Source organism: Micromys minutus (assembly GCF_963924665.1).
Source record: "Micromys minutus genome assembly, chromosome: 12".
Lineage (NCBI taxonomy): Eukaryota > Metazoa > Chordata > Mammalia > Rodentia > Muridae > Micromys > Micromys minutus.
Window position 1 is genome coordinate 52,502,734 of NC_137981.1, and position 24,101 is coordinate 52,526,834.

At 44.9% G+C, this 24,101-nt stretch overlaps 1 protein-coding gene across 1 annotated transcript in view; it reads left to right on the top strand.

Moving 5' to 3' along the window:
- DOCK5 (dedicator of cytokinesis 5) overlaps positions 1-24,101 on the top strand; it is a gene marked incomplete at its 5' end in the record, with an annotated part of 167,894 nt that overhangs the window by 116,804 nt on the left and 26,989 nt on the right. The window contains 12 exons of the mRNA XM_080926704.1: positions 307-441; positions 2,238-2,349; positions 3,141-3,211; positions 3,748-3,854; positions 6,653-6,789; positions 9,546-9,641; positions 12,606-12,704; positions 15,416-15,510; positions 17,098-17,176; positions 18,887-18,987; positions 22,683-22,741; positions 23,100-23,254. Of these exons, the coding sequence (XP_080782830.1) occupies positions 307-441; positions 2,238-2,349; positions 3,141-3,211; positions 3,748-3,854; positions 6,653-6,789; positions 9,546-9,641; positions 12,606-12,704; positions 15,416-15,510; positions 17,098-17,176; positions 18,887-18,987; positions 22,683-22,741; positions 23,100-23,254 (1,246 nt within the window). The remainder of the gene's footprint in view (positions 1-306; positions 442-2,237; positions 2,350-3,140; positions 3,212-3,747; positions 3,855-6,652; positions 6,790-9,545; positions 9,642-12,605; positions 12,705-15,415; positions 15,511-17,097; positions 17,177-18,886; positions 18,988-22,682; positions 22,742-23,099; positions 23,255-24,101) is intronic.

A 24,101-nucleotide genomic window follows, 5' to 3' on the forward strand; every position in this document is an offset into this window, starting at 1 on the left:
GAGCCATCCCCGTATCTCCAGCTCTGTCATCTCCTGATCTTTCTTTTCAGTTCCACCAAAGGATGTGCCTTGTGGAATTAATTACTTCCACGTTTTCCCCAATATTCCCAAGAAGGGAAGTGTCAAAGCTAGAGAGATGCAGAAACAAATCAGCAGTTAGTTTGCCTGTTTAGGGCATATTCAAGAGGGTGTCTTTGTAAGCTGGGCCTTGTGTTTCCCAGGTAACCGTTTCTTTTTGTGTTATGTACCCTAAGTCTGAAAGCTCTGCATTGCATGTGACAGACACTGCTTTCTTACCATTTTTAGGAAACTCTCCAAGGTACTGAACTTTTATGTGGCGAATGCAGAGGACCCTAGCAAGACGGAATTGCTGTTCGCTGCTTTGAAAGCCTTGAAGTACCTGTTCCGGTTCATCATCCAGTCTCGGGTGCTCTACCTAAGGTAATGGTCCCAGTAATAGGATGCTGCTGGTACCCGTCTATAGGATGCTGCTGGTACCCGTCTATAGGATGCTGCTGGTACCCGTCTATAGGATGCTGCTGGTACCCGTCTATAGGATGCTGCTGGTACCCGTCTAGATTCCCCTTGTTCTTCATGCCGGTTTGTGTTTAGCTTTTTGAGCAAATGGCTGGTCAGGGGATAGCCAAACTTGAGGTCTTTGGGGTTGAAGGCAGAGGGGAATTATGAGACTGGAGAAGGTTCACTGAGGTCCTTCTGCATCTAGAGAGTCCTAAAGCTGTCATGACACCAGTACTTGTGGATTGTAAATGGTCGGTTTGCTGCTTGCTCTAGAGGTCTTGACTGGTGATGATGGCTTTTAGAGAGACAGGTCTTGGGACAAGCCTGTCTAATTAAGTGTGGTGGCAGCACTGGCAATTTGATTAGTGAGATAATAAATCTCTAGCTTCTAAATGAGCATCTCGGTTCCTGTGTAGTAACTACCTGGTTGGGTGCCCGAAGAAGAGAAGCTGAGGCTAGACCTCAGATACACAGGCAGAGGTGGGTTGACTCTGGAGGAGGAGATAATTAGATGTTGTAGGATTTGATGGGGCATCAATAGAAAAAGAAGAAGCAAAGACAGCCTTGAAGTTGGGGTCGGGCGGCGATAGTGTTGCTGAGGCAGCAGCAGTTGAGAGCTGAACACAAAGATTAAATCATGTTTCATTTTGGTTGATTTTGAGCTGCTTTGGAGCTTAAGGTAATTTTATACAGTTTCTTCATTCATGTACGTGTCGACTGACCCCTTATGGGAAGTAAGGTGGGGAACTTCATGCATGTGGCTTCCTTCCAGCATTCATAAAAGTTTTTGGAGAATTTGTAGACATTGGATTTTTTAGAAAGAGATCAGTTAGCATGTTCATATGAATGGAGGAGACCAGCAGGAACATGCATCTCTATGCGTGTGCTTACATGCATTCTTAGACCCTGAATCTGTTATACCTACTCTTGAGCACTTAGTGGCGTTGCCCTCGGTGACCTAGCACACATTCTTCTTGAGATGTCTGTGTTTGGAGAAACTACCCAGAGACTTCTGAGTTGGTGGCATGCATCTTAGGAAGACAATTAGAAAGCTGTACTCAAAGCAAGCCCTTGTCGGTAACATTCAAGGTGCCCGCCGTTGAGCAGACCAGCTCTACCTGGGTGGGGGGTACAGTGGAGAAAGTGGGCAAGAGCTGGGATTCGTAGGCTAGGTTGGGGGTCTCCTCCAAAGTGCCTTTGACCTTAGCTCATGTCAAGGCCGAGTGGGGAGGGAGGAAAGAGGAGGAGGAGGAATGCTGGAAGAGATTGGGCAAGGATGATTCAGACAGCAGAGGTGACTGCTCTGGGCGCTTATGCCTCTTATCCTGGGTCATGAGCTGGGGAAGGCAGCCATACTTGGCTCCACCTGCTGCACCACACAGTGACTTTCTGCTGTTTTCCTCCTGCGGGTGGTACCTACAAACTACCCGGCCCAAAGGCATCTGCAGGCTCAGGCTCTTCGGATAGCTTTAGATGACAGTCCTGGTCAGCCAGCTGTAGACCCTGTGTTAGGACTTCACCCACAAATGACTGCTTCGCTTTTATCAGAGTCTTGATGTCATCTTGATCTCTTTGGGCTGCTTTCTAGTCCCTTGCTAACAGTCGTGGGGTGCCCCTATGAGATGTCTCTACACAGAGTTGGTGACCAGCAAGGCACTGACCTCTAGTGTCGTTTCTTGAGACCACAAGTCTACTGTCCGTTTTCTTTTCCTCATTAGATTTTATGGTCAGAGTGAAGATGGAGATGAATTTAACAACTCAATCCGCCAGCTGTTTCTTGCTTTCAACACGCTGATGGACAGGCCTCTGGAAGAAGCTGTCAAGATCAAGGTCAGCCTGATGACCTTATGGGGGACCTCTTGAAGGCCCGGCCCCTCATGAAGATTTGACGCTGTAGGAGGGGAAATGTGAAGTAGGCTCACGAAAAGCCGGAGAGGCTTAGTAGAATGGGCAGAAGTAGAGGAAAGGTTGATGAGGCTATGGCTCTGTGGTAGAATGCTTACATAGCACACATGAGGTTCTGGGGTCTAGGCACAGCACTGTTAAAAATGGACACACAATGAAAGCAAATATGTCCACATTATAGCTTCCACACGCAGTTGTATATTCAAACGCCAACTCACCAAAGACAGGCTGCCTCTTCAGACATCACATGAATGACTGTTATAAATCTTGCTTGACCTCTTGATTTTAGCAAACTGATCTCCCCTGCTGTCACATGTGGCTGTTTCTCTTCTCTGCCCTCTCCCTGCCTCCTTCTCCAAGTGCAAAGTCACCAGCAGCAGAGACAGTTTTCACAGTCTAGGAAGCATGTAACCCTTGAGGGCTCCAGTTGGAATGTTACTATTTCTTCCTTGCTTTTAATGGTAACTTGGCGAAAGAAACTTGAATTGCCTCCAAAATATGCACAGAGCCCTTTGGTTGTGAAGACCAAGGCCTGGACCTTCATTTTCAGAAGGAAGTTGTGGGGAGGTCATTCTTAAAACACCAGCATCTCACGGCGAGGGCACCTGCTTCCAGTTCCTTATTTACATCCCAAGTCCTGCCCTTTGTTCCGGAGACACAGTGGTATATTTGGTTTTTATCTGCCTTGGCCCTGACTGCCTTTGTGCTTCTTATAGGGCGCAGCCTTGAAGTACCTTCCCAGCATAATTAATGATGTCAGACTGGTGTTTGATCCTGTGGAGCTCAGGTGAGAAGCAGAACACGACTTGTATCTGGAAATTAGCGGGAGCAACCCAGTGCTGGGCGGACTTGGACCCTGCATCTGCTTTTGTTCTAGCAAGTGTTAAGGGAAGGAACACTTTTGTACTCAGTTGCACGGAAGAGATCAAAGAGCACACAGAACCCCACCCCCACCCCTGGGAGAAACCTGGACTCTCTATGGGAAAGGAGCTATGCAAATGAAGGCAGCCTAGGGATGCAGAATATGGTGGCTCTTGGAGAGGAGATTGCTGGAAAAGGCATCTTGCAAAAGCTGAAGCAACAGACAGGTCTAGAAAATGATGTCAAGTTTGGGTGTGCCGCATCCCCCAGGGGCAAACTGAGAAAAGGCAGAAAACCCTCTAGGGAACAGGAACGTAACCCCAGAGACACTCTCGAATCAAGTCTGAGGTCAGCTGCGAGCTTCCTGGGTCCACTCCTGCAGCTCAGCTCTCGGTGGAGAAGTGTGTAAGGATGCCTTCAGACGGGCCCAGGGAGCACACTGACCCCGAGCTTCTCTTCCAGCGTGCTCTTCTGCAAGTTCATCCAAAGCATTCCCGACAACCAGTTGGTCCGGCAGAAACTTAACTGCATGACCAAGATAGTGGAAAGCAGCCTTTTCCAGCAGGCAGGTGAGTACCCCTCAGGACCTGCAGCATTTGGGGAAGAAGTCAGACACTTTTCACCGGAGCACACGTGTGCCACCGTGGCTTGCCACAGTGTTACACTAGGCATTCCTGAGTCTGGTACTTCAAGTCTCTGTTCTCTGGTCTCTGTCTGTCTGAGAGTAGATTAGTTTATCGTAACAAGTAGTTTAAATTGAACATGACAGTGTGTTTGTAGCGTATCTGTGTGGTATTTATTGTTACATAAAGTTACTAAGCCAATCCTGAAGTGAGACAGACGTCACCAAAAAGAAAACTATGGTTGTTTCTTGGCATTTATGAAGGACTGATTGTAGGACATTCATAAATAGAAATACCAAAATTTGTTGGTGCTGAAGTCATTTATACAAAATATTATTGGTCTGTAAGCTACACACATTCCAAAATATTAAATATCAGTCTCCTTCATTTCTGTGTGTGATATTTAAGCTAGGGTTTTATATAACCCAGGATTGCCTCAGATTTGCTATATATCCAGAGATGACCTTAAATTCTTGGCCTTTCTACCTCTACCAAAAAGTGAGAGAAGGCGTTAACAAGAACACTGGGTAATGAAATTTTACAAATGAACTGTTAAGCACAGGAAAGAGATCCCACAGCCTCTGCCCTGTCCCCAGTACTTTCCTGCCTGGGTTTGGTTTCTTGCTTTATTTGATTTAAATACCCTTGACTGTTGGCTGACTGTTTATTCTTCCTTTTTACTTAATTATTTGGTTGCTTGGTTTGGTTTTTTTGAGACAAAATTTTTTTTCTGCATAGCCCCAGCTGTCCTGGAACTCTGTAGACCAGGCTGGCCTCAAACTCAGAGACCTACCTACCTCTGCCTCCTGAGCACTGGGATTAAAGTTGTGCACGACCAATGGCCAGCTAGTTTGGTAATTTTTAAGGACCTTCTGGGAAAGCAGTTAAAGAAGCTGACATCAGTTTAAGTTTTTTTTTTTTAAATCCTCCCACTCTGTATGTGTGTGTGTGTGTGTGTGTGTGTGTGTGTGTGTGTGGTGTGTATGTGTGTGTAGTGTGTTGTGTGAGTATGTGTGTGGTGTTTGTCTGTGTATATGTATGTGTGTGTGTATTGTGTTTGAGTGTATGTGTGTGTTGTGTGTGTATGTGTGAGTATGTGTGTGTGAGTGTGTTGTGTATGAGTGTGTTGTGTGTATGTATGTGTGAGAGAGAGTGAGTGTGTGTGTGTGTGTGTTGTATGTGTGTATGTGAGAATGTGTGTTTGTGTGTGTGTATACATACATAAAAGTGCCCAAGGAGACCAGAAGAAGTGTCTGATCTAGAGCTGGAGTGGCAGGTGGACCTGAGCCACCTGATGTGGGTTTTGGGAACCAGACTCCGGTCCTCTGGAAAAGCAGCAAATACTCTTTAAGTGCTGAACCATCATCTCTCCAACCTGGCTTAGCATCTCTGATAGTTACTATTGTTTCTTTCCCTTTTTAGTGAAATGGTCTTCTCTTTGCAGTCCAGGCTGACCTCAAACCCTAGCTCTTCCATCTATCTCTCTAGGGCTAGGATTGTAAGCCCTCAAGCTAGACGGTTCTTGTCCTTTTATCTTATTTCATCCTTTTGCATTTTATGTGTTTACTCTCATCATCTCTCTTTGTCTGTCTGTTGGTCTCTGTGTGTGTCTCTGTCTCTCTCTGTGTACATGCATGTTTGTGTGTATCTATTTATATATGCATACTACCACACATGCGTAAAGGTCAGAGGAACAGGTGGGAATCAGTTCTCTCCTTCCACTAGGTGTGTTCAGTGATCAAATTCAAGAGTTACCTCGCCAGCCACCAGTTAGATAGTTCTCGTTGGTGGTAGTAAAATCATTGGTTACAATCACCTTCGTAATGTCCAGAGAACTTGGAGTTGTCCCAGTAAAGTACCATCATGGCGGAGAGCCCAAGAAAAGGATGTACTGACAATCTCCGTAAGCCACACATCCACAAAGATGTGAGCCAGATGTGCTAGCAGTGGACAAGAGAGTCACAGAACTTTGATAACTGTCCTGGTCAGGTGGAAACTGTCTGAAAACATGGCTGTCTTTGTTTTTCATCTACTTCCTGTAACTGAGTGTTTATGGTGACATTTAAAGGACAGACAGACAAACTGTAGAGGGGTTGTTGGTGTGGAGCATGTGCCTGGCCTGTGTAAAGCCGTGGCCTCAATCTCTAGCATCAAAAACAAAACAAAAGAAAAACAAAAACCAGACAATTAAAACTTTAAAACGAAAGTGGGGGGGGGATAGGTAGGCTGGAGAGATATCTAAGCAATTAACAGCACTTTTGTGAAGAACCCAGGATCAAATCCCAGCATCCAAATAACAGCTCGGAATTATCTGTAACACCAGCTTTGGGGGATCGAGTGCTTTCTTGTAGCCTCCGCGGCCCACTGCTAGAATTTGGCACACATGAACCCAAGTAAGCATATGTGCACACACGTGTTCATACACACACAACAGAAACAACTCTGGAAGCTAAAGCCTGGAGAAGTTGTTATGTAATTTACACACTGTGAGGGCTTAGGTCTGTGTCTCAGCTGTCGAGAGGCAGAGACCCTCTGCCAACCCCCAGCTTTGAGAAGGAAAGACTGTAGTCAGCGCTCACATCCCATCCGCCTGAGCTAGGACTTCCTTAGTCGAGGTGGGCACTCCATGCCTAAATCCATGGGCTCTTCTGGCGGGGCTGGCTGCAGGGTGTTCAGAGGCCAGTAGGATTGTAGAGGGAGCTAGCAGGTAGCCATGTGTGAGCCATTTTTCTGTTCTCCTTCAGAGTGCAGGGAGGTGCTGCTGCCACTGCTGACAGACCAGCTAAGTGGCCAGCTGGACGACCACTCGACCAAACCCGACCATGAGGCGAGCTCACAGCTTCTAAGCAACATACTAGAAGTGCTGGACAGGACGGATGTGGTGAGTCGTCACCTCCCATGGCCCGAGCCTCTGCTGGTCCCTTTGCACTCGGCAGGAAACTGTGGTCTTCCTCATCTCAGGCAGTGTACGAGCACTGGGGTAATAGAGCAAGCTGGGCCCCTTTTCGGGTGGACCAAATGACGTACCTCACATTAGGTTGGGACAGGTAAGCAAATAACTTATCGAGACAGCCCCAGTGGATGGCTTTTCTTAACTGGCTCGCCATTGAGGTCATTGGCTCTTATGGACTACATTGCTCAGGCATGTGGTGCACACTGAAGTCTCAGCATTCAAAAGTAGGCACATCTCTGAGGTCTAGGTCAGATCGATCTACCTAATATGTTTCGAGCCAGACACAGCTACTTGGTAAGACCCCATCTCAAAAAAAAAAAAAAAAAAAAAAACCCACCAGACAAACATCAGTAAGTTCATAGGCTAGGAAGATGGCTCAATGGGGTAAAGAGCTTGCCATGCACACATGTAAAATCTGGGCTTGGCTGCACATACAGATATGTACTGTTATGTAGAAACAGGCATATAACCCCCGGGGCTCACTAGCCAGCCAGTCTAGCCAAAATGGTTATCTGTAGACCCAATGGGAGACCCAAATTAAGCAAATAAAATAGCAAAAAAGAATAAGGCGCTGGCCTCCACATGCATATGCACAGGTAAATGCATATGTACACACACGTGTACACACACACACGTGTACACACCCAAACCTTAAAAAAGGAAAAGAAACACCCACTAAGACCCACTAAGGTGATTTTCCCGAAGAAACCTCTTGAGCTGTGGCATTCTGGTATTTGGTATTTTCTTCGATCGAGCCCCCGACCCCACCTCTTGAGAACGGGAGCTGAGCCTGCCTGGGTTTCCTGTGTCCTGTGTTCAGGATCCACTGGAGATGCTGGGGAAGTATATAGAGCAAGTTCTCTTGAACACTTTTAGCACAGAAGGGAAAAACCTCACCCCAAACAAGTGACTGTTGCCAGGGGCAGGGCTTCCCACACGTCAGGGGATCACTTGAACTTTTTGGCCTGGGCTTCTCTGTAGTATCTTTAGAATCCATTCTGCCAAAGGACACAGGAAATCCTGTCTCTGTGTCTCACAGACAAGCCTTTCTCTACTTGACTGGCTCAACCACAGCTCAACAGCCCACCTTATCCTCAGCTCGTGAGGTGCTTCTGTATTTCGCCTGTGCCGTCCCTGCCCCCCCGAAGCGTGTGAAGATACTGTTGTTTTTCTGATGATGCCCCAAACTTGTCTTCCCTATATCCTTGAGCCCCCAGGAGTTTGAGTACTGTTAGTACAGTTCATTAGTTATTTTTTTCATGATTACATAATCCATCCCCTCTTTTTATGTCTGGTGTCTTCCTCTTCTAATCTTGATGTTATTTATTTTAATTAATGTGTTTATTTATTTATTTATTGGATATTCTCTGCATTTACATTTCAGATGTTATCCCCTTCCCCCAGTCACACCCCCTCCCCCTCCCATTGCCTCCATGAATCCACCTCCTTTTTATCCTTACACATCTCTATAGAAGCCACATGATGAAGTTGAAAACATTTTCCAGAAGTGCCATGGTTTAGAATTTAGCTTCAAACCCAGAACTTGGTAGTGAATAAAACGTGACCGTCAAGGCACATACACAGCCTTATTCTATAAAGTGGCTGTTAACTGTGTCAGTACATACAAGGTGTGTCGGGTTCAAGCCAGATAGGGTCCCAGCACTGCGAGGGGCAAGTTGACTGTGGACTCCCAACCCTAACCAAGAAACTCTCTGCAGTTGACATCATTGGTAAAGGAAAAGCGGATACCCTGAAAGTGAGGGGCTGCAGTGTCAACTACAGGAAGGGAGGGAATTGGAGTGTGCACGTGTATTCAGCGCCGTGTTAGTCCAGTGGAGTCCAGTAAGAGCACTGTGACCTTCCTGCTTCCCCAGTAAAAGAGAACTAAAGGGTGAGGAGGAATACCAAGTCACACGTGACTGTTAGAACATTAAGTCCTCGGTGCTGATCAATGCCCAGTCTTCTATACCACAGCACAGTATAGTTAGTGGGGCTTCAACAGTTTAGTTCCTTGGAAGTTCTAGAAGCCGGAAGTCTGAGGTTAGGGTGTCAGCACGGCTGAGCTCTGCTGAAGACATCTGCAAGGCTCGAGGATGGCCGCCCTCTCTCCCCGCGTGTTCTCACGGACCACTCCGTGTCTACGCCAGCAAGAGGCAGAGAGTACGAGAGCAAACGCACGCGCTCCCCCTCGGTGTCTCTTCGTTTTTGAATTTTGCAGTTACATTTATGTACAGAAAACTTAGTGAACATTTAACCCAGCTTAGTGGCGAGTTCTTTTGGCCTTTGCCTTTTCCAGCTTGGCACCCAGAACAGTGCCTCCCCGGTGATGGCGGATCTCGTCATATCTGTCAGTGTCTCTTCTAATAAGGGCACTAATCCCCTCAGATCAGGGCCCCTATCTTCCAGGGGTCCTCTGATATTATTGGGTGTTAAGTCTTTAACATTTATGCTGAAAAAGAATCACAAATATTTACTGCACAACATACCTTGAGGTTTGATTGGGATGATGGTCTTTTGTTGTTGTTGTTTGTTTGTTAGTTTGTTTGTTAACTTGCCCTGCACAGGAGTATCAAGAATTTTGTACTCTTCCTTTCTCTTGCCGTGAATGTGCCTGTCTGTCCTGGGTACCCCTCGTCCGCTCAGCATCGTTAGCTGGCAATGTCACAGCTGTGTTTCTCCCGCAGGGCCCCACTTCAGCACACATACAGCTGATCATGGAGAGGCTGCTGAGAAGGGTGAACCGGACCGTGATTGGGATGAGCCGACAGTCTCCTTACATTGTGAGTCTCTCCTGGTGGCCCACCCTGCAGGCACACGGTCACACTCCATCCCACCAGGGCTTCCACACTGAACCCACATAGTTCCTCCCCCCCCATCACAGTTGCATGTTATAAGCGTACCTCAGCTTCTACAGGAACTTTTTAGGTCATGTTGAAGGAAAATGGCAGATGTCACTAAGGACTAGTGATCAGTGTGTTTTTAGGGAGGTCAGTGACCTGTTTCTTATGCCTGAATAGTTAGTTGTCCATAAAGGACAAAATTGAGGCCAGAATAATAATGCAAAGCCGTGATTAGGGTGGAAAAGCTTCTGTTGGTTACACCAAAAGCTGAGGTTAGATTTTTAATTAGAGGACCATTCTGTGTGGTCCAAAGGACGATCTAAGATAGCCACGCTTTGATTTTGAATGGCTTGTTAAGAATAAGTAGGCAAGGAGCAGAGAGTGAAAAGCAGCAGACCGACAGCAAGATACCATCTAATCAAGAACTTATATCATTGGTCCAGCACAGGCGACTGCAGTGGTCCCAGTGGGAGAGCAAGCAGAGGTGACATTAACTAGAAGGCTCATAAGCATCCAGCAGCAATTAGCTGGTGATGTTGAGATAGTCAATATGGACTCTCCAAGAGTGAGCTTTCTTTCCGTGACTGAGCTGCTTGTGGCCTAGCTTCTAGCTTCTCATTCCCCCTGCAGACATTTCCATATCATGCAGTAAAAACAATAGTAAAAGAACAACCCTGCTGGAAGTACCTTGTTTCCTGGATGTTCTCAGGGCCACAGTGTTTCTTTCCTAAATTAAACGTATTTATTTTGTATGTGAATGTTCATGTTTCTGTGCGTGTATGCGTGTGTCTATTCCTATATGCAGAACCAAGGGAGTTTACAGGTAAAACTTTGACCATGTGATAAGACTCTTACCAAAGATTTTTGAGTTAATATCATTTGGAAAGCAAATGAATAGTTTGGAGGAAATTGTCTTTCATTTCGTTCTATACCTTCAAGATAAATGTCAAATGAAACTAAAAATTTTATGTGAAAATCTGCATGCTAGAGCAACTGAAAGAAAGCATAAATGGATAGGTACCTGGTCCTATAGAAAGATTATTGAGTTTCCAACTATTAAAAAGGGAGGGGGACTAGATTTTTGTCCTGATAAAAATGTAACCCTTATATTTGAAAATAGGTACATGACATCAGAATCATGCAGCATATGTGGAAAGTCGCTGATAGACTTAATTTGGAAAGACTGCTGAAAGCCAATAACAGTGGTGTTTCAGTTAAATAAAGAATGGAAAGAATATGAAGAAATGGGATAGGACTTAGCTCAGCTGAGAGAATGCCAGCCTGGTGTACACACGGTCCTGGGTTTAATCCCCAGCACCGAGTGAACCAAGCTTGCCTGTAAACGTAACCCAGCACTGGGGAGGGAGGGACAGGAGGGTCTGAGGTTCAAGATCATCCTCGGTTACCTGAGGAGTTGGAGGTGAGCCTGGGCTACTAGCAACCTTTTCTCAAAAATAAATAAAAATAAAATGACCAAACCTACATGGAAGCAAAGTTCCACTTAGAGCAAAAGTAATGCAAACTAAACAAAGACGAGATTAAATTCGAAATCCAGAGTAAGCAAGAGAACAGAGACACAAACAGCATTTAGCTGTTGCAGAAATGCAGAGCATATGGTAATCTGTAAAGTGTGTCCAGATCTAATACAGTTTACGTTGCCTTATGGGTAGAAAAAGAACAAGCATTTTCAGTCAAGAGTCTAAGACAGACATTCAGAGAAGAAGGTGTATGAGTGATCTCTCCATCCTCCCCTTAAGCATGGCCTACATCTCCATACCAAATTCATTAAAGTTTGTATGACTTTCGTACTTCCGTGATTACAAAAGGTGGTACATTTTTCCCTCTGACAAGAAAACGAGGTCTGTGACTCTGATCTGTGTATCCCTCAGGAAGAGCACCTGAGCTTAGACCTCACAAGTAAACACTACAGTTGTGTATCTCTCTTCCCGTCTCAGAGTCTGGTACAGAGTTCCATGTAGCTCAAAGACTAGATGTAACTGTCCAGAGGGTTCTGGAGTCAGAGAAATGGCCTGCAAGGGTTCCCGTCCTCAGCACTGATGCAGGTTAAATATCCCTTATAAGAAATAATTGGGACCAAGGGATTCTAAAATTTGTGGGTTTTAGAATTTTGGCTATTTGCATAGATTTTTACTGATTCAGCATTTACAGCCCCCAAACACCCAAATCCAAAATGCTCCAGAAACCTAAAACTACCCATAGCATTTCAGATGTTCCCTGAAAGATGTTTCCTAGCATCTTCCATTTTATTTCTACTCCTCCCCCTCCTTCCAACCTTCAGATTTGATTCATCTGTATATGCCAGACATTATCCCAAGATGTCTTTCCAGTTCCGCCCCAAGCAGGAACTCGGAACCCACAAACTAGTTTATCTTAACAGGTAACCTAGTTGAGATCTTTAATGCACCTAGACTAGCATTTCTCATCCTGTGGGTTGCAAACGCTCTGGGGTTTAACAGTCTCTTTATGGGGTTTGCCTAAGACTGTCTGCTGATCAGATATTTATATTATGATTCATAACAGCAGCAAAAGTTAGAGCTATAAAGTAGCAATGGGAATAATTTTATGGTTGTAGGTCAACACAACATGAGCTCTATTAAGGGGTCATAGCATTAGGAAGGTTGAGATCCACTGCTATAGAACTAGAGGTTTTCAAACATTGTAACTGTTAATGGGGTGCCTAAGGCTCTGGCTTTTCTAACTCACACTAGGACGTGCTTGAAGCAGAATCGCAAAGCATGTGCCTTTGAACCTTCGGAAATAGTATTTCTAGTTCCAAGTGTCTTTGTAGATAGAGCTCAATGGGTAGAAAACCCAAAATCCATGATGCCCAAAGTCTCTTATCAGTTACTCCAAGGAATCTTGACTCTGCTTCTTTCCTTGCAGGGCAGCTTTGTGGCCTGCATGATTGCCGTCTTACGACAAATGGAGGACAGCCATTACAGCCTCTACATCAGCACCTTCAAAACCAGACAGGACATCATAGTAAGTTGTCTGCTGTGGGTCAGCATGTGTATGCTTAGATGTATGTGTGTGCAATTGAGTGTGTGTGCATGTGTGTTGATATGTGTGTGTGAATGTGCGTGTGTAAGTTTGTATGCTTGTGTGTCTGTGTGTATGTGTGTGTTCTTGTGCATGTGTACTTGTGTGTGTGTTGAAACAATTTTTGTCTAAGACCCAGACCAGTCTCAAAGTCACGATGTCACAATTCTCCTGCTTCATCGCCTGAGCATAGCTAGATCCATCTGAAGATTTCTTACACTTAAGAACAGGTAACTGCAGTGGAGCATCAAGAGTTCAAAGCTCCCTTCACAACCGCTGCAGTGAGAATGGCCATCCACAGAGGGCCCCAAAAGGACAGTAGATACTTCCCCCAACCTGATAGAGTAAAGGAGTTCAACACCTGCACCACACAGTCATCACACGTGGACTCAGTGTGGGCCCTTCTTCTGAAACACTTAGACATCTTTCCATGAAACGTTTGTTCCTTACTTAAGGAGCTATTGGTTCCTTGAACCATGCACGGAGTCTCTATAACCGAGCGTGCTGGTTTTTCAGACTGTGGTCAGCTGCCTCTCTTTCTGGGGGAAGCACACAAAGGTTACCCCACCAACCCTTACAGTATTTGGAAGAGATCTCCTGTTGCTTTAAAAAGAAAAGGTGTTTTCATTGTTCCTGTAAACATGGCTCTAATGTCTTCAGGGAACAATGGAATTAAGCTGTTGCTAAAGACGGTCCTTGAGCAGTAAGACAGTCTCTGAGCAGTGGGCTAAAGATAGTCCCTGAGCAGTGGGCTAAAGATAGTCCCTGAGCAGTGGCTAAAATGGGTTAAACATGATTGGATGCTTCCTGTCATCTATGCATAGCTCACTCTTTACGCTCTGCATTTTTCTGCTTTCCACCCTCAACATCCTGAGCATGTGCAGCTGATGTACTAATGTGAATACACTTCTTCACCCCCATCTTCCTTCCTACAATGCCAGACAAAACTGGAAAACAGAGAGAATGCAGCATTCTAAGTCCAATAATAACAGCATAGTGTTGGTCCACATGGCTTAAGCTAGGAGCCCAAGAAGACCAGGACTCGGCCATATGTAGATGTGTCTGCAGTGACCTGGTGCAAGGGAAGCCAGACAGAGGAAGGGGTGGTGTAGGGCACTCAAGCAGCCCTGTGCCCTTCTTCAGACCAGGCGGTGTGGCAGATAGCACAGGTTTGAAGTGTGACCATTCTGAGCCCTTGTATGAAATTTGACACAAGCTACTTAAGCTTGTCAAACCAGTTTCTTCATCTGTAAGATCCTGTCTTCATGGTGGCTTAATGTGAGCACTGATTATATCCATGGGTGGAAATGCCTCGCCGTGGGCTGAGCATATGGACAAAGCCTATGAAGAGCAACTATTTTGTTTCAATACCTCCATTCTTGTGGGCTGTACAAAAACTCCCTAGTGATTTCTTCTTTTAACTTCCCACGGAAAGCAAGTAAAGTAGGGATCTTCTGAGTTCACAGACAGACAATTTGGATCTAAATTCAAGGTTATCCGGTGCTACATAGTCTGGTTCAACATCAGTCTGGATCATGTGAGACAGTCTCAAAATTGATAGAGATAATAGTTAGGTGGAGGATAGATGAATGAATGGATGGATGGACGGACAGGCAGACGGACGGATGGATGGATGGGGGCAGGGAATCCTGTCTCTCTGTACTGTGTTCTTAGCACTACCCAATGTCCTTTATTTACAGGACTATACTCAGAGTCAGAGAAGCAAACAATTAGGTTTTTCTTTTCAGCAATCTCAGTGGAAAAAGTCTAAATTTAACTAAGTAACAAAAATGGTTTCAGAAACTTCTATTTTATTTTGTTTTATTTTTTTAAGCCCAGCCATTCTATTTCTGACTTGTTTCTCTTTTGGACAAGACCAGCCATTTTTACTGCCCCGTGCTCTGTGCACTTGCACTATTCCTCACTGCAGTTCTCCCAAGACACTGGGATGCAACCTTTCCTGCTAGATTATGGCTGCTTTGCTGGTGTGGCACTTTTCTCCCATTGTAACTACTTAGGAGGATTTGAACTAATATCTGCAAAGAATTGATGACTTGAGGATATTGACTGGTCTTACAGGGGACCCAGCTTTGCTCCCCAGCACCCACATGGCAGCACGTAACCATCTGTAACTGTAGTTCTCAGGGATCAGACACCAGCTTTTGGTCTCCATGGGCACCAGCCATACAGGCAGCATGTTGATAGACATTCAGGCAAAACATCTGTACGCACGAAATAGAGAGGTTTTAATTTAAATGGTGGTTAGCCATTTTTGAAGTTCAAGAGATGTATTCAAACAGCACAAGGCAGAGCACTAAGAGATGAGGGCTGTAAACACGGGGTCCATGGCCCCTACCCTGCTTCCTGTTTTTTGTGGCCATTTAGTCTTTCTCAGCCTTGGGAAACACCATTTGTAAAAATAAGGATTATTGTGTCCCTCTTTTTATTATAGAATCATGCTATGAAACAAAATTAAAAAAAAAAAAACATCATGGGCCAGGGATACTATTTATCACTAGTAATCACAACACTTGGGAGAATGAGTCTGGAGGCCAGGTTTAGATCGCATCTTGTCTCATGATACCAAAACCAAAGCAAAGTCACATTCTGCAACAGATCCTGTTCCTTAACTGTTCTTCTGTTGTTCGCCACAGGACTTTCTCATGGAAACCTTCATTATGTTTAAGGATTTGATTGGAAAGAATGTGTATGCCAAAGATTGGATGGTCATGAATATGACCCAGAGCAGGTGAGAGAGCCCACAGCCATTCTGGGAACATTTGACCTCAGAATACCCTGGTCGGCTAGGCATTCTTGCAGCGCTATTAAATCTTTATCCCTCAACTTGGCACTTATAAAGAGAGTTTTCTGACCCTGGCGTGTTGACTTGGAAACCCCCCTTTCCTAGATACTGATTTCTTCCTGTCTGCCATCTTTGCTTGCCTGAGTTAGTATTCTTACCATCCTTGTGTTTTTCCCTTCTGGCCATCAGTTCTGCATGCCCTCTCATTGGCTCCATGTGAATTCCTCATCTTCATGTTCAAGGTTCTGCCTGCCTCCTTATGCATGTAACCCCTGCACGGATCAGACTTCAGGTTCCTACACGGGTCCTCCGTCTCGCATCACTGCCTGCCATGCCTTCTCCATCCTCTCTGGGAGTCAACCTGTCTTCCATTCACAGGGCCTTCCACTGGAAACCTCTGCCCTGAGTTGTCATTGCTCTGGAGAGAGGTGGTGGGACCTGGGAAAATGGAACCTATTAATGAGGTAGACTAAAGTCTCATGTAGTAGCTAACTTTATTTAGAACTTCAGACAGTTTATACCCTGAGGTTTACCAAAGGGCACGTGGGTAAAATTCTCACAAATTTGAGCTGCATACGGTCACGAGACAAGCAGCATGTGGTGAAACATGATTTTCCATAGAGGTACATAAAGGATAGATTAAACTTTTTATTGCTATTAAGCAATAGCGAGTAATAATGAATAACCTGATGCGGACTTACTCCTATTGGCTATGTGTGTGAGAGGAGCACGAATACACATTCCAAGAGCAATTCTGTCTTCTGAATAAACTGAGGTCACCAGACTCCTGTCTTGTTTTCTTAGAGTACCTCACAAACACTCAAAATTCTCCTCACAGGACTCTCTTCCTGGATTTTCAGAAATGGTTGTTGACTTGTTTTTTTCTTCCTTCTGATTTCCTGCATCTCTTTGAAAGCCTGTCACATAATTCTTCTTCATGGAAGAAATTGGAACACACCTAAATGTCTAAGTGAGGGTACCCACAACTGTACTGTAATTTTCTAAAGACCAGGACTTAGGTTTTCAGCACAGCGCCTGTGTCGATATCATAAAATTGTTACCTAGCAACAAATGCTTATGAATTGACAGGAAATGAGCCGAATATACATATAATATTGCATTGCAATATATTATGGCTTTAGAATGATGTCAGTGAGCCACATAAGCCAAATCAATATAAGTGCTGTCAGTTTCCCATGGTCCTGACAATCAGAAAGTCCCTTCCCTATTAGATAACAGCTTCCAGAGAAATGGCATGAGCGTGCTGGCCTCTAAGGGTAGGTGTAATAGCCAAGTGTAGGGGTCAGAGCCTGGTTTTGCAATCTCTGCTTCATCTTCCTACAGACCTTGAGAGAAAGTGTGTCTCTATGTCTCCCCTTTTGTAGATTGTGCTCTGTGGCCTCTAAGCTCACCATTAGTTTATACTGTCTTTCACAGCCCAGCCTGGAGTGCTTAGCTTTGTGTCCGGAGTATATGGGGAAACGTGTCCAGAGGCATGGGGGTTGCCTTCCTAATCTGTCATTTCCTCCCCAGAGTTTTCCTCCGTGCCATCAATCAGTTTGCCGAAGTTCTCACCAAGAGCTTCATGGACCAGGCAAGCTTTGAGCTTCAGGTAAGCATCCACCCATATCCTGTGCAAGACCTTCAGTGACAGCAATAGGCCATGTCAGCTGAGAAGGTGCCCTTTCAGATTTTATCACCGCAGATAAAGAGGGGTGTCAGGGGCCTGCCGGTTCTGTAACGCACACATTCCCAAAACGGAGTTCTCCAAACACAATAAAATGGTTTGATTTTCACTGCACGAAGACGACACACGGAGAAGAAAACGTGGGCAATACTGTCACAGGAAGTACAGCTAAATGCACTGATACAGTGGTCTCCCTGATCCAGGAGCATTCGAGGAAGCCCGGATCTTCAGCCGGCACTTAGCCCCCTCGTTACTCTGTTCCCCTGCGTAGAGACCCGTGGTCATGTTCAGTTTGTACATTTGGCCACAATATTGATGATGAGCAGTAAGACTGAACAGTCACAACAGAATAGCGGGAGTTAGTGTGAGCGAGGCCAGTGTGCTGCTAATGCTTTCGGACCACAGTGGACCACAGGTCCTGAAGTTTCAGGAGGCAAAGCTAGGGTGAAGGAGGCATCTCTCGTCTCCGCCCTCAAGGTTAAGGTCGTGTGTTGATTCTGTCCACACAGACATGAATGCACACACAAGCAGTTTCACAAGCACATTGTCACTATTGTGTGGATACCTTTAAAACAGGTAATGGCTAGGTATGGTGGCATGCACACCTTTAACCCCAGCTCTGAGGAAGCAGAGGCAGGTGCATCTTCATGAGTTTTAGACCAGCCTGGTCTAACATAGTGAGTTCTAGGTCAGCCGGGAAATGAACCCCTATCTGCAAAAATCAAAAGAAACCCAAGTATGCGGTAGCTTCATCTTTACTTGTTTCTTCATGTGACAAATGGAAAGATATTTATGTGTGCAGCCAGCATGCCCTGGTGAAGGTTCACTGGGTCCCAGCTCTTCGAGGACGTTAAGTTCAGGGAACGTTTTCTTGTGTGTTTTTGTTTTTATCTAAAACATTTAAACTAGAGAGTCATAGAACTAGAGGAGGATACATAAGCTTATATATTTATGAATTGATAATTATATGTATACATGTGTATAATTTGTCGTGTACAAACTAAAATAGAAGAGAACCCTGTAACTCTTTAATGATCCATCATCCAACTTTTTTTACTTTTTCCACACCTCTGACTTCTTTCCCATGATGTTAAACATTTTCATAATACTCTTAAGGGCTAATGTGATGCATTATGCCGCTGGCCTCTGATGTAGTGAGTAAATTCTTCTTCCCGGGAACATTCAGATAGTTTCTTTCTTTTCTTTGTTGTTGTTGTTGTTGTTGTATTAAAAAGCTGTGAGGGCCTTCTTTGGTCGAAATGTTTTTTAACTAGCCATAGGGGGGAAAAACCAGCAAAGTATTTTTACCAGTTGAAAAGTTTGGAGAAACTGGAAAGCTCTTGATACACACTGCCAAGCCACCTGCTATAAATAGGGACATTTTTTGGCAGTACTTCTCCTGTGCCCTAGGGTAAAGAGAAATGTAAAGTTTGGGTTGTTTTTCTAAAGGTTAATATTAAGTCTCAAAACTTTCAGGAGTGAATAATTGAAACCCCCAATGGCACAAGAAGTCCTGTAGGTTTTGTTTGAGACTTTTTTTTAACAGCACAACACTCCTGCATGCGGGTGTTTTCTCTGGATCCTCACCGGTGTTCCTTTTTATTTTGCCTTGTCCGTTTCATGCATCCTTCGAAGCTCTGGAACAATTACTTCCATTTGGCTGTAGCTTTTCTCACCCACGAGTCCCTCCAGCTGGAAACTTTCTCGGAAGCCAAGCGTAACAAAATTGTGAAAAAGTAAGTATCCTTTAAATATTTGGTGAGCATTAGGAAGGTGAGGCATCTGCTTATGGTCAGCAGTATGATGTTGTCATAGAAACTATAGGAACTTAGGGGCTGGAGAGCTGGCTCAGTGGTTAAGAGCACTGACTGCTCTTCCAGAGGTCCTGAGTTCAATTCCCAGTAACCGCCTGGTGGTTTATAATTGCCTGTAATGGGATCTGATGCCCTCTTGGGACACTGGTATATAAAGTTTAAAGCAAAAAAAAAAAAGAAAAAGAAAAAAAATCACCCTGCCTTTAGAAATTACAGAAACTTGCTCATGTTGATGATGGTTTGGGTTTTATGTGTAATCTGTCAATAGCCCTGAAGTTTCTTCAGGTTCGTATTGTTTTTCTTAAGGAACCTCCACCCCATCCTCAGCCACACCATGCTATTGATGGAATATGGGCCCTTGCCTGGGATCTCCTGCCACCTGCTGTCAGTTAACAGGAATTGCAGGCATAGTTCCTTCTTAACTTGCAAAGAAATTAGACAACTCCAAAATACACTAAAGCTATCCTCAAGACTCATGGCTCAGAATTAAAAATGGAATGATATTCAGGAATGACAAGTTTGGTTACACATTCCACTGCATCCTCCCAGGTCTAGTTTAGAGTTCAGTAAGAGCCTGGAAGCTCCAAGGCTGTTGTTGGAAAACAGTCTGAGTTTTTTGAAGACTTTAAAGTTCTAGCTCTGTTTCTACTGTCAAAGCAGGCAAATTAGTTAACATTCCTCAGCCTATGGTTCCACCAAGACTATTAAGATTTAGAGACTATTTAGAGGATACAATGTATGGCTTGTTTTGTCCAGTTCCCTAATGGGTAAGTAATAAAAGATGCTTATTTTTAAGAAGGATCCTTTGATCCCAGTCTTTAAAACATCTTAAGTATCGATAGAACCTCTTTGAAGGGGGCATTTGATTTGGGTTAAGCATCTACAAATCAAGGTAACTGGATACAAGTCAGAAACACAGGGGAGGTGAAGGGAGAAAGGGAAAAAAGAGATAAAGACAGAGAGAGCCAAGGGACAGTGGGGATCTGGGCATGGTGGTACAAGCCTGTAGTCCCAGCACAAATAAGAGCATCGGGGATTCAAGAAAAGCCTTGGTAACAACAAATTCTGTGCCACATAGTTAGTTATAGAGACACAAACAAGAGGAAACATGAGACTTTACTTTCCCTTTCGCATGTTTTCAGTAGGAGTCAACCTACCATAGACTTATAAACAGACATAGTCACTGTTGACATAGGTATCAGATTTTTATCTTACAGACTTACCTGGTACCAATAATGAATTAAGTTAAACATTATTATTATTCAAGTGACATAGCAAAGAAATTTTAAAATATGATTGAAAAAATATGGCTTCTAAAGATATTTCCAATGAACATTGTGAAGAAAAAAGAAAACCCCATATTTAAGAGATCCCTAGCATGAGGGGAATAGCATAGGGCAGAGATTTTAGGACCAGGTATGGCCTGTGTCTCTAAGTTTCCTCTTTATACAGGACAGGGCTCTTGCTATATAGTCTAGGCTAGCCTTAAACTCCCCATCCACCTGTCTCAGTTTCTCCAGTGCTGGGGCCAGAGGCATACCCTGCCACAACCAGAAAACTAGTTTAAAAATTGTCTGCAGCTTGTATTGTCCCAGCAGAGAATGCACAGCCTAGACCTGCCCACATGCGATCCACGAAGGGCACTCTGGTGAGGACTTACCTTAGCCAAGGCATAAGTGCCCAGCCCAGCCCATTGCTTTCCATCCATCACAGTGTCTTGTCTACCTCAGACCTCATGCCTTTCCTCTCCCAGCTTCGTGGAGACCAGAACCTCTTTCCCTCTTCTGCACTGGGCAGACAGTTGACAACATCTTCTCAGTTCTCTTTCCACATTTGTCGTTGGTTCCTCCTGTTCCAAAAGTCCCCCTGTCCTCCATGTGGCTTCTCTGGGTTTGGGCCTTATCTTTACAGAGCCCCAGCCTTACCTGTGACCCAGAGGGATGGGGATTATTCTATTTTTATTCTCTTCATTGTATATTTCCCCTCCTAGCCTCCCCAAGCAAACTCTGCATCCACCACTCAAACAGACCAAAATACCTTACCAAATGTATATAGACATTTTTCTTGTCATTATTTCCAGTGAATCTCATATAACCTGTATTTGAAAAACATTTATATTGGATTGGGTATTTTTCTTCTTTTTTTATTTTTAAAGATTATTTATTATATATATATGAGTACACTGTAGCTGTCTTCAGACACACCAGAAGAGGGTATCAGATCCCATTACAGATGGTTGTGAGCTACCATTGTAGGTTGATGTCAAGGTGATACATGATTGGACAGTAGAGAGTGGGCAGGGAGAGAGTTTTGGAAGACAGATTGGAGAGGAGGGAACATGGAAGCAGACGTGGATGTTTCCCTCAGCACATCTCTATATGGATAAGGTTGTTAGGGTTATTTCTAAAGTTTAATTTACCTTATCTAAGTGGGCAGTTTATGTCTTTGTCAACTGGTTGTAAGCTTATTGTGTAAAGGGATTGTGGATTGAGAATTTAACATATAAACCTGTTTGATAAGTCATTGATTGTTGAGTCGTGGCTTTACCAGGCTGTGAAGGATAGTATGTGCAAGGCTTGGCAACAACACGCCAAGGGAAAGTGAGTGAAAACAGCACTTTGGGGCGGCCATGGACCACCCAGGACAGAGGAGCCAGGGCGGGTGGAATGAACTGCCTGGAAAGTGAACCAAATAGAGACGGCATGGAGCCGCCCCACATTGCCATGTGGTCTTGCGGTTGCCGGCACTAACGCAGGATGGAAGGTTATCATTCCTTTTTTAATATTACCGCAACATACCATGTGGTTGCTGGGGTTTAAACTCAGGTCCTCCAGAAGAGCAGTCAGTGCTCTTAACCACTGAGCCATCTCTCCAGCCCCTCCTTTTCTTTTTAACCTGTAGTTGGAGAATTTCACACATACATATAATGTATTTTGATCAGATCTACCTTACTTGCTCCCTTCCAATTCCTCCTATGTACCCCGGCAATATACCTTCTCCTGTGTAATTTTTAAAACCTCCCGAGCCCGTTTAATTCTCCTTGTATCAAGTGGATGAGCGTAGGTCATCTGGAGAATGGTCATCATCCTATTAGGGGTTGACCAAATGTGACACACTCCTCTCCCCACATCCATTAGTCACCACTAGGCCTTCAGCTAGGGGCGGGACTTGGTGTGATACCCTCCTCCCATCTGTGAGGCACTTGTGCTGGCTCAGTCCTGTGTAGGTTCCCTGCACAGTTATTTATAGTGGTTGTGAGTTCATGTGTCAGTGGCCCTGTCACATCAGGAAAGCATTCATTCACGGCAGTTATCTACTGGGTCTTTTTAGTGGTGCTGGGAATCAACCTCAAGACCTTGCATGTGGTGGGCAAAAATATTCTACCATTAGGCAGCATCCCCAAGTCTTTTGTGTGAGATGCTCTGAGTCGTCAGAGATTGTTTAAGTGTCAGGGAAGCTGTGCCTAGCTGATGTGCAAAATCCCTGAGCCGTTTTGCGTAAGGATGTGAACTGATCTGGCGGTCTGGGGGACTTGGACCCAGCCCCTGCCATACTGAGGGTGACTGTGTTGCACACAACATGTTCCACTGCAAACCCTGTTCTTATGATTTTCCTAGATATGGGGACATGAGAAAGGAAATCGGCTTTAGGATCCGGGACATGTGGTATAACTTGGGTGAGTGTCCGACCTTTAACAGACCCCTCGGTGACTGCTTGAGTTTTACACATTTTTGTTCTAAAGAAAAGATTTCTCAGCACAGGTTATATGAAAACATACACACACCCGTGAGGAATTTTTACTTTAATTCACCTAGCCCTGAGATTTGTCTGTGGAGAAGTAATGTAGACTTGAGGGCTCCGCACCCTCTCACCTGGAGCGTTGGCAGTGAGCCTTCGGCTGTCCTATCAGAAGGCAGCGTTCTGATTGACACGGTGTGCCACGTTCCTCTCTTCTGGGCCCTGTGGGGGAAGGTTGATTCTGTGAAACTGAGAGTAAGGCAGTATTCCAATGTCCCTATTTGCTTTCATTTCAGGACCACACAAAATCAAATTCATCCCATCCATGGTGGGGCCCATCCTGGAAGTCACCCTGACCCCTGAAGTGGAGCTCCGCAAAGCCACGATCCCCATTTTCTTTGATATGATGCAGTGCGAGTTCAATTTGAGTGGAAACGGAAACTTCCACATGGTAAGAAGAGGCCAACGGACCCTGACCTCACGACCATGTGACAGTTAACCCTTTCACTGCCACTTCTCTAAACGGAGAGACAGCAGCTTCAGTGAAAAAACACATTTTAAACCTTATTTGTTTATTTTTGCATCTCAATGTGTAAAGGAAGTAGACATGTGATTGGGTCCTCTGGCCCAGAAGCTAGAAGAGGAAAAGTTAGCCTGACTTCAGAACTGATGGTGGAACCTGTGTGGCCAGCTGAGGGAAGGGTGCTGCAGGTCCAGCTCCTGGGCACCCCGCTTCCATTTGAGAGCTTTAGTTATCCCATGCTTTCTCTAGCCCTCCCCGTACTTAACCATATACGGCGGTAGGCAGAGGAACGGAGTGGGTATGCCGAGTACAGTTCACAGAACAGATTTATTACATCAGCTTACATAGCACAGGCTGGATCGTCTAACATCGCTGTCTGAACATCGGAGAAGCTGAGAACCCATAGCTGCTCAGTCCACAAGGCTGGGTGTGTCAGCACTCCTGATCTAGAGCTGAAGGCTGGGAGGATTCCTACAGAACCTCTGGTCTTTCATCCGAGTTGGAAGGTCAAAGAAGCTGAGTCCCATATATGGCAAAGATGGTGGTGCTGAGGGCAACAGTTGAAGGTGGTGGCAGCGTTAGAGTAGATGCACTCACCAGGAGGGGCAACAGCAGGCAAAAGGTACATCCTTATTCATCCAACTGCCTACTCTTGGGGAGAGCATTCTTCTCGTATACCTTCATAGACCTATCCGGAGGCTTTCCTCCTAGCTGATTCCAGATAGAGCCAAGTTAACAACCAAGTTGACTCAGGTTTTACATCTGTAACATCTAC